The sequence below is a fragment of the Mesoplodon densirostris genome, chromosome 18 (genome assembly GCF_025265405.1).
Source record: "Mesoplodon densirostris isolate mMesDen1 chromosome 18, mMesDen1 primary haplotype, whole genome shotgun sequence".
Classification (NCBI taxonomy): Eukaryota; Metazoa; Chordata; class Mammalia; order Artiodactyla; family Ziphiidae; genus Mesoplodon; species Mesoplodon densirostris.
The window spans coordinates 11115241-11125274 of record NC_082678.1 but is presented as its reverse complement, the minus strand read 5'-3'; the positions used below and the strand labels follow the sequence as shown (position 1 = coordinate 11125274).

Here is a 10034-nt window from a genome sequence, read left to right as displayed (position 1 = left end):
GGGTAAGTGAGCGCCAGGCCAGCCTTGGGGACGTAGAGGAGAACAGAGTGGCGAACAAAATGCCCATTTCAGGTCTTGGAGCAAATCGACAGAGGCGGAAGAGGAGGAGCGGGGAGTGTGAGGTGGAGGGGATAACAGCAGGTTGTGTGGCTAGAGCTGGGGAACTGGGAGCATCTCTTCCGAGTGGACTTGGTAGGAAAAGAGTGGGGGCTACCGGTGGGCTCTGGGTTAGGGTCAGTTGTGGAGTTGGCATTTGACCACCATACGCTCGTGGGTCTTTTGTGCCTGGTGGGGCAGCATGACTGGGATCTGGCTTTGTCCCTGTCCCTGTCGGTCAGGCAGATTGAGGAGGGGAGGGAGACGGGGGCAGACGCTCCAGGGCCTGCTGGGTGGTGGAAATGAAGATGGCCAAGAGGGAAGTGATGGCGAGACGTGGGGGAGAAGCCGGAGGACTCGGCACTGGGACTCGAAGGGCGACCTGGGAGGTCAGGAGAGGAGTGTAACTTTGGATGTGCTGAGTTTGAAGTGTTTGAGGGATGTCCAGGTAGAGATGTTAGTGGACAGTTAGAAATGGGGTTTAAATCTGGGGGACAGGACAGACGGGCACTAGACTTAGGAGTCATCAGTGTAGAGGTGACAGATGAGCACAAGGGCAAGGGTTCCAGAAATACGGCTTCACTGCTGCCCAGGGCTTCTGGAAACAGGTGTTCCCACCTGCCTTGGGAGTGTTTTCTGGAAGATGATTTGACAGAATGTATCCAAAACCTAAAAAAGAACCTAGCCCTTGCTCAGGATTCTATTTCTTCATTTAGGAATTAGACGAGTGTAGAAAGATGATCACAGTGTTGCTTATTTAGTGAAAAGCTGAAAGCTGGCTAAATATTTAACAATAGGAGATTAGGGGATTGGTTAAAATATGAAATAGCCTGTCGTGTACTGACATGAAAAGATGTGCATGATCTATAATGAAGTGAAAAAAGCAGGTTAGAAATTGGTATGGTCATGTTTCTATGAAAAAAGGTACATATATTTCCAGAAGAAAAGGATATAAATCAAAATGTTGATTACTTTTAATTTTTCTCTTTTTTTGCTTATCTGTATTTTAATGCAGGGAGGTGTGTTACACTGCCTGCCCCCCTTTTTAAAAAATGATGGAGTTGCCAACAGTTGTCAAAGGTGGCAGAGAGAACTGGGGGTAAAGACAGCCTGGTCCCCAGGAGGACAAGGCCAGGCCAACTGGAAACTAGTTCTTTTTTTTTTTTTTTTTTTTTGCGGTACGCGGGCCTCTCACTGCTGTGGCCTCTCCCGTTGCGGAGCACAGGCTCCGGACGTGTAGGCCCAGCGGCCACGGCCCATGGACCCAGCCGCTCCGCGGCATGTGGGATCCTCCCGGACCGGGGCACGAACCCGCGTCCCCCGCATCGGCAGGCGGACTCTCAACCACTGCGCCACCAGGGAAGCCCTGGAAACTAGTTCTTGAGCAGCACAGGGTACAGGGTGTGTGCTCGGTATTAGGAGGGACCTCAAAATGTGTTAGTCAAACATCTCTGCTCAGCTGCTGTTCTCTGCTGGTAATGAAGAAGGAGGGTGTCTCCAGAGCTGCTGCGAGAGGCTGGGGCAGTGGGAGAGGCAAGGTGGGAAGGAGTGCTCGGCCCTCTGGGAGCTGCAGCAGCGCCTTTCTGTGGCCCCAGGCCGCCAGCACCGAGGCCCAGCAAACGGAGACCGTACTTGTTCATCAACCGCCTCCTCTCCTCACATCCTCCAGTGCCTCTCCCACCTGGGTGTGGGAGAACCAGCAGGTTCAGGGGGAAGAGCTGGCACACAGGCCACCCTGAGCCCGGGCGAGGCTGGGGAGACACTGGGGACTGGGCAGAGGAGCCAGGAAATGCCTCCCACTGGCCCCTGAGCGTCGCTTCCCCAAACCCCGTTGAGCCCCCGGTTCCCTGTCTGCACGACGGGAGCAGCAACACACCTGCTCTCACAGGATCCTTGTGCGTTAAGTGACCGCAGGAGTTCTCACCTTGTAGGTCTCAGTTCCGGAAGCCTGGCCTGAGGGAGGGGCGCAGGCCCACGCCCCAGGTGTGGAGGGGAAGACGAGGCAGGAAGGGAAACGGGCAGCTCGGAGGCTCCTGTCACCTGGTCCTTTCTACCGAAGCGGCTCAGAGAACATTCCTTCTGCCGTGCAGCTCTCTGTGGGCAGGACTTCCTTCATCTCCAGCTGGGAGCTGAAAAAGCAGGCACGGGGGAGTCAGGTTCCTCATTTCTCACCCTAGATGTCCTTTATGATTCATCTGGAGGAGAAATTCCGGCACAGTCAAGGAATTTGCCCACTTCTCTGTTTCACCTGTGAACCCCACCGGAGAAAACCCAGGGCCTCCTGAAACAGAAAGTAAAGCACTGGCACTGGGCCCTCCTGCTCCAGCCAGAACTTGGAGGACTTTGACTTGCTCCCTCATTGCAGGTGGAAGTGCAGCCAGGTGTGGGTCTGTCTCTGCAGGAAGGCGGGCCCCCCGCCCTCCCCACCGGGTGTTCCGGAGCCTTCAGAGGTGGGAGCAGTCTCACGGAGGCCTGGGGTTGTGGGCCGAGGGAGGAGGCAGAGGTGGGCAAGGGAGGCCTGGGATGTCTTTTTGGAGGCTGTGGGCCGCTCCTCTAAGCTCCACCATCTTTCCTGCAGCAGTCGCCTTGGCATAGAGCCGCCTCGGCATGGACAGCCCTGCCCGCCCAGCACCCGCCCCTGCGGCGCTGCTTTACTATGTGGCCTTCTCCCAGCTGCTGGGCCTGGCCGTGGTGGCCACGACTGGCACCTGGCTCGGTGTGTACCGAGGAGGCATCGCCTGGGAGAGCGCCCTGCAGTTCAACGTGCACCCTCTCTGCATGATCATAGGCCTGGTCTTCTTGCAGGGAGATGGTGAGTCCCTGGGCAATGCCACCTGAGAGAGGAGATTTGCAGGGACCCTTTCACACCTGAACCTGCCCAGTAAGAGAAGGAAGCTGGCTTGGACCTTGGGGACACTGGGAATCCAAATCAAGGGCCCCAAGGCTGGTGGGTGGCAACTCCTTTCTGACTTATCCCACATCTTTCACCTCGTGCTTCAACAAGGAGCATCTGAAGGTGTGTGTGCTTCACACAGCGGAGGCCCAGGGGCTGGGCTGTGAGCAAGACCATCTGCAGAGGTGGTTTGAAATTGAGGGAGAGAAAGTGAGTGTGAGTGTGAGCGTGAGTGTACGTGTGTGTGTGTGTGTGTAGATGCTGGACTTGGCGGAGCTAGAGCTCCTCTCTCTGGGGTAGGATCCAGGCCGTGGCTGGCCCCCACCCTGCCTCAAGGCCAGGGGGCCTTGGCCTTCTCCTTCTGGTAACAAGCAAGCTGGGTCTATGCATTCTTCCTAGATGTGGTCCTGGTGACAGCCACCTCCTCAGCAGCAGACTCCTGAGAGACATTCCGCAGGACCCCTGGCCCTGACTGCTTCAGCCCAAAGGGGGAATTAGCTTGGGGTCACAAGGTTCTTCTTTGAGAACCTGGGGTTTCCCAACCAGGGAGCCTGCTGGCTAAGAGTAGTGAATGTCTGATCTGGTTTCAGTGCTGTACAATCTGAGGACCATCATAGCTAAGAGGTGAACTCAGAAGCTTGGGGGCACCTTGATGTGACTGCACGATGAGCCTAAAACAAAGCCTGGGATACACAGGACAGCTAAGAAGGGGGTGGGCGGGGCGGGGGCGTACGGAGCCTTGTTTCCTCCCCCACTTCCTGTGGCTGGGGTACCTGGACAAGCCCTCCCCTCTCCGGCCAGGGGTGTCTCCTCGCTGCCCTGGCAGGAAGGCCTCGTGCTCGGCTTAGCGCCCTGACATTCCCTTTCTCACGGCCCACCAGCCCTGCTGGTTTACCGCGTCTTCAGGAATGAGGCCAAACGCACCACCAAAGTTCTGCACGGGCTGCTGCACGTCCTCGCCTTCGTCATCGCCCTGGTGGGTGAGTTCCAGGCACGGGCCCGCCCTCCTTCCCCCACCTCTGCTGACTTGGGGAAGGAGCTGCTTTACTGTCCAGTCCCCCCTCCCCACCCGTCCTCCCCCTTCCAGGCAGGGACACTGGTGCTGGCAGCCACCGAGCTGGGACTGGAACCCAGAAGTCCCGGCGGGTCGGGTTTCCCTTGGGTCACCGCACCCCCTCCGTCACCTTCAGCCCAGTCCTCACGCGACCCCCGCCTCCGGCCAGGCCTGGTGGCGGTGTTCGACTACCACAGGAAGAAAGGCTACGCAGACCTGTACAGCCTGCACAGCTGGTGTGGCATTCTGGTCTTCGTCCTCTTCTTTGTGCAGGTGAGTCCTTGCGGCCCCACGGCGCTGGGGAGGGGCGGGGAGCAGGGCCCAAACAGGGCCGGGGCCAGGTGTGCGCACAGGCGAAAGGCGCTCCAGCCTGCCGAGCGCTGCCTCCGACCCGGCGCCCTTCTGGCGCCCTTCTGGCGGACAGGCACGTGGATTTGGTCCCAGGCCCCGCCTCGGGGAGCACAGTGTGGGGCTGAGACCGGCCTAGAGCGCCGGCCCACCTTCCCCACGTGCTCAGCGCTCTGGCTGCCGCTCCGGCCGGAGGCCACCGCGCGGGGGTGGCGGGGCCTGCGGTCCTCGCGGGCGGCGGCCCACCTGGGGCGTCCTCGGGCTCCAGTCTCCAGCGCAGCTCAGCCTCCGGCAGCACCTTGCCTTTCCTCCCAGTGGCTCGTGGGCTTTAGCTTCTTCCTGTTCCCCGGCGCGTCGTTTTCTCTGCGGAGCCGCTACCGGCCGCAGCACGTCTTCCTTGGCGGCGCCATCTTCCTCCTCTCGGTGGGCACCGCCCTGCTGGGCCTGAAGGAGGCGCTGCTGTTCAAGCTCGGGTGAGCGCCCCCTCCCGGCGGCTCTGTGTGGGGCCGCCAAACAGCGGCTTTTCGCCCGGTGGGGTGGGGGGCCCGGGATTGGGCTTGGGATCGCATTGCATCTTGCGGGCCAGGGGCGAATGGCATTCGGCCTAACGGCGACGCCTCGGGTGGCCTCGCCCTCCGCCCCAATCCCGCAGGACCAAGTACAGCAAGTTCGAGCCCGAGGGCGTCCTGGCCAACGTGCTGGGCCTGCTGCTGGCCGCCTTCGGCGCGGTCGTGCTCTACATCCTGACCCGCGCTGACTGGAAGCGGCCCCTCCAGGCGGAAGAGCAAGCGCTCTCCATGGACTTCAAGACGCTGACGGAGGGCGACAGCCCCAGCTCCCAGTGACGCGCGCCCAGTGCCATCCCGTCCTGTCCCGCGAGGCGGTCTCCGCCGTTTCGGGGCCCCGACAGGTGTCTGTCCCGCACCCGCCGAGGCTCCAGGGGTGGGGAGTGGGGGTGGGGCAGCCCTCTTCCCTGAGCGCTGATTTCCGGGGTTCAGGCCCCCTCCGCTTTCCCCTCGCTGCTGCTGCCGCCGCCACCGTCGTGTTAGTCCTGTGCAGACCCCCGCCCCCCTTGCCCCTGCCACCCCCTCAGATGGAGCAGCTTTGGGTAGGGTTCTGGGCGGTTGGGCCTGGTCGCAGAAGCACAGATCCCTAAAGGGGTCGGAGAGGGGGAGGCGGCTCCCCGCTCGGGGCAGCGGGGGGACTGGGCTGTGTCCGCGGAGAAGGCGGGGCTCAGCGCCGGGTCTGGCGAGGCCGACTTGCTTTTTGTGACACCGAACTCCAACCAGGAGTCTTGCGGGCCCAGCCTTTGGCAGCGGAGCAAGTGATATTATGGGTAAAATATGCTGGTGTCAGGGCAGGATTCCCCAGGAGAGGGGAGGGACTGGCCCTTGGGAAGCTCTGGACGCGTGGCTTTGGCCCAGCTGCGCTCTGCAGCCTTCTCTTTCTTTAACCCCTTAGCCCCAGGGCGGCTTTCTTTGCCTATGGGGCCCAGAAGAAGAGGCAGGAGGTGGGCCTGGGCGGGCGCTGTGGGCCGTGTGCCGCCTGCAGGGGCTCCCCTCCCCGCGGGGCCGGCCTCCGCGAGCCAGCTGCCCACCCTCGGAGCTCACTCAGGCGCTGCTCTGACAGAGGCCCAGGACACAAGCCTTTTTGCTTTTAAACAAAAAGCTGCCGCTGTTGCCCCCTTTCCCTTTCCATAGGGAGGGTAGGGGCTGCCTGATCAGGAGGAAAGCCTCATCCTCTCCTACCTGGGACCCATCTTTGCAGGAAGTTGGGACCAAGTCAGAATCGGATTAATCCCCCCAACCCCATGAGTGTAATGCTGTTAGCTGAGTCACTGTTTGGCTTCTGTCTAGAAATAACGTGATTACAGCATCGATCTTGTGCTTCTTGGACTTGGTGAATGCTCTCTCCTTGTTTTCTTCGTTTTCTGGGCTTTGAGGAGCATGACACTGTTTGAGACAAGAAACAGTTTACTGAAATGAAGACAATAAAATTTCCAAATCTTTTTTTTTTTAACGGCTGCCTTTCTCACACCTAAATGCTGCCTTCGAGAAAGGGGGCTTGTCTCCCCTAATGCTCAGAATTCTAAAACAGCTTTTGTGGTGGGTCCTGCCTCAGGCGATGCTGCTTCTCAGGGCAGGTGGCTGTGTTGGGTGCCTTACCAGCAGGGATCCCTGCTCCCTCCCGTGGGCATTCCGGCTCTGCTGCAGCCCCAGCACCAGGGTGTCTCCGCACCCTGTTTATATCATACGCTCTGCAAGGGCAGGGGCTCCGGCAACTCTTTGATCACCTGGTATGGTCAGTGTTTACACGTGGGAACACTCCATCTTAGACAAACTACCAGAGTACAGTTGTATATCTCCATTGCCAGAAAGGCAGAGAGAGAAATGGAACCTTGGATTTGCAAGAAAAGTCTATATGCTGGCCTGTTTGCCAAAGCGTATGCTGGATGATTCATGAGCCAAAAAGCCTCCCCCCCACCCCCAAGCTGATCCGTGGTGGTTTATTTTATTTTGCCTGTGGCCAATCTTCTATGAAGTACAATGTAGTGTTGGTACAACAGATGATTCAATAAATGTCTACAGCAGGTCTCTTGTCTGTTATCTTCATTTACTGTGGCAATAAAAGGAGCCAGTGCTTTTAGCAGATGCATGAAGTTAGTCTACTAGGGTTGAAAGAATTTGCATATCCCCAGGCTGGGCACAGAAGGTAAAGTGATTAATGATACTTATGATGACACAGGCTCTGAAACAGCCCAGTGGCTGTCCTGACTCTGGACCCAGTGAGGGAGGCTCTTCCACACGGTTAGAGAAATTCTCTTCTCAACCCAGACAGAGTGGCCTGGAGGGTGGAGCCGTAAGAGCCTGACAAGGGCCTTGGCAAGAAGTTTCCCCAGTATTCAATTAACCTTTTTCCTTTTAAAAATGTGTCTCTTCATTTCTTAAGAAGAGGAGCAAAGCTTTGAGAACAAGCTGAGATTCCACTTTAGATCAATTCCTGAGGCTCAGGCAGATGTGTTTACAGTAAAGCTGGGTGCGACTCAGATCCCACGGTGATATACCCTGTGCTCCTGAAAAGCACTGTCACTTAACAGCTGAAAAACTTACTAAGAGGGCTCACTATTGAAAGGGACCATGGATTCTTACTTCCTAGCACTTACTTTATTTTCTGTATTGAATCTGGTTTCTGGCGTGTCTCAGCCAGAGCTTGAGAGGTCTTTGCTTGATGCATCTATAGAGTCTTTCTCCTGAATCAAGGCTTCTATGTGGACCTTCATTTGCTTTAAAAGCCTGCAAAGCATGGCCTGGTACGTGTCACACGGTGATCTCTCGGTCAGGGTCAGGGTCAGGGCTGGCTGTCCGCGCGAGGGCAGAGGCATCCTGACCCTGTGAGGGTGCCATCTCCCTTGCGGCCTTTGTGCTAGCCTCTGAGTCTTAAGGGTCTCTTTGTGTTTGAATATTCAATGATCCCAGTTGCTGCCTCTCCCTCCAGGGGGCTACTCCTTAACCAACTTACCTTCTCACTGGGTTTGGAACCTCAAGAGGCCCCAGAGTTATTCCTCTTGCCCGTGGCACAGAGTTGTTTCTCTAAAGCAGCACAAAGTAGCATTCTCGAAGCTTCCTTCACTGCCTATGCTGCTTCCGGGGTCATCCAGATTGCTTGCTTCTCTTGGAATACCCGCTTCTGAGGAAGGGGGCAGGCAGCATGGTACAGGGAAAATGCTTTCTGGGCAGATCTGATTCAGAGTCCCACCTTTGACTCCGTGACCTTGAGCAACTTAAACTCTCAGGATCTGCTTCCTCATTTGTGTTTTGGAGACGGCAATGTCTGTCAGAAATTGGATGAGGAATACGTTAGAGAACACGTGGGAAGTCCCTATCACAGTGTCTGGGACATAAGGGGTATCTCAAGAGAACGGCCTTTTACAATGGACTCAGCGCTGTCTCTTCTATGAGGCCCTTTTAATCATAGGGCCTTCCAGACATGATGTCCTTAGTATGAATGTCCTATCCTTATTCCTGGCAATGGGAAGACTCAGTCTCCAAGTTTCTTCAAGCTCCTCCAGCTTCCATTTTTAAAGGTGAAAGAAGATGATACTGTGTTCCCGCCTCAGCCTCGGCCTGTGGAAGGGGAGTCTGACTGCCCACGTGCATGTGTGCACAGCGGTGTGTCGAGCTATAAAGAGCAACTAAAGGGCACCTACCAGGGAATGAAAATGACTAGGGGAAGACCTACCAGAATGTGCTGAGTGCACTGTTTCCTGCTGCTCTGAGTGGCTCTTTAGTTAGGTTCAGGGCAAACAGCTTTTAAGAATTAGCTTTCTGGGACTTCCCTGGTGGCGCAGTGGTTAAGAATCCGCCTGCCAATGCAGGGCACACGGGTTCGAGCCCTGGTCTGGGAAGATCCCACATGTCGAGGAGCAACTAAGCCCGTGGCCACAACTACTGAGCCTGCGCTCTAGAGCGCATAAGCCACAACTACTGAAGCCCGCATGCCTAGAGCCCATGCTCCGCAACAAAGCACTGCAATGAGAAGCCTGTGCACCGCAACGAAGAGTCGCCTCTGCTCACCACAACTAGAGAAAGCCTGCATGCAGCAACGAAGACCCAACGCAGCCAAAAATAAATAAATCTATTAAAAAATATTAGCTTTTTAGGAATCATTCAGTGCCTCAGGAATTCTTCTTTTTTTTTTTAAAATAAATTTATTTATTTATTTTTTTAATTTTTGGCTGAATTGGGTCTTTGTTGCTGTGCACGGGCTTTCTCTAGTTGTGGCTTCTCTTGTTGCGGAGCACGGGCTCTAGGCACACGGGCTTCAGTAATTGTGGCTCACAGGCTCCAGAGCGCAGGCTCAGTAGCTGTGGTGCACGGACTTAGTTGCTCCGCGGCATGTGGGATCTTCCCAGACCAGGTCTCAAACCCGTGTCCACTGCATTGGCAGGCGGATTCTTAAACACTGTGCCACCAGGGAAGCCCAGGAATTCTTAAAATACTGTTTTCCTGGGCTTCCCTGGTGTCATAGTGGTTAAGAATCCGCCTGCCAATGCAGGGGACACGGGTTCGAGCCCTGGTCCGGGAAGATCCCACATGCTGCAGAGCAACGAAGCCTGTGCGCCACAACTACTGAGCCTGTGCTCTAGAACCTGTGTGCCACAACTACTGAAGCCCGCACGCCTAGAGCCCGTGCTCTGCAACAAGAGAAGCCACCGCAATGAGAAGCCTGAGCACCGCAACGAAGAGTAGCCCCCACTCGCCACAACTAGAGAAAGCCCGCACACAGAAACGAAGACCCAACGCAGCCAAAATAAAATAAATTTATAAAAAACCAAACCAAAAAAAAAAAAAAAAACTTTTTCTTTCAACCACTTATCCACTTTTAACTTTTAATGAAATAACTGGAACAGCCCAGGAATGCTTTTCAGACTGAGCAGGTAGTTCCTTCCAGAGTCCTCTCCTCTTTAAAGGCAGTTGTGGCATCCAGGCTGGGATGACTGCATGCCTTTCGTTTTCCTGCTTCCCCAGCTTTGGTGCTTTGGGGGAAATGGACGTAGTTACACAGCAGGGATGTTTGTTCAACAAAGTCTGGCGTCTAGAGGAGGTGGTCTCCTTCCTTGCTTGTGCCTGAAGTAGACAGAGA

General features: G+C 56.1%; 1 protein-coding gene across 1 annotated transcript; it reads left to right on the top strand.

Annotated features, from left to right (window-relative positions):
* Positions 1-2691: 2691 nt before the first annotated feature.
* On the top strand, positions 2692-5262 carry LOC132478695 (transmembrane ascorbate-dependent reductase CYB561). The gene is made up of 5 exons (XM_060082028.1): positions 2692-2908; positions 3871-3969; positions 4213-4316; positions 4707-4864; positions 5044-5262. The coding sequence occupies exons 1-5, from the start codon at positions 2704-2706 to the stop codon at positions 5234-5236; spliced, it is 759 nt and encodes a 252-aa protein (XP_059938011.1). The 5' UTR covers positions 2692-2703; the 3' UTR covers positions 5237-5262.
* Positions 5263-10034: the final 4772 nt, after the last annotated feature.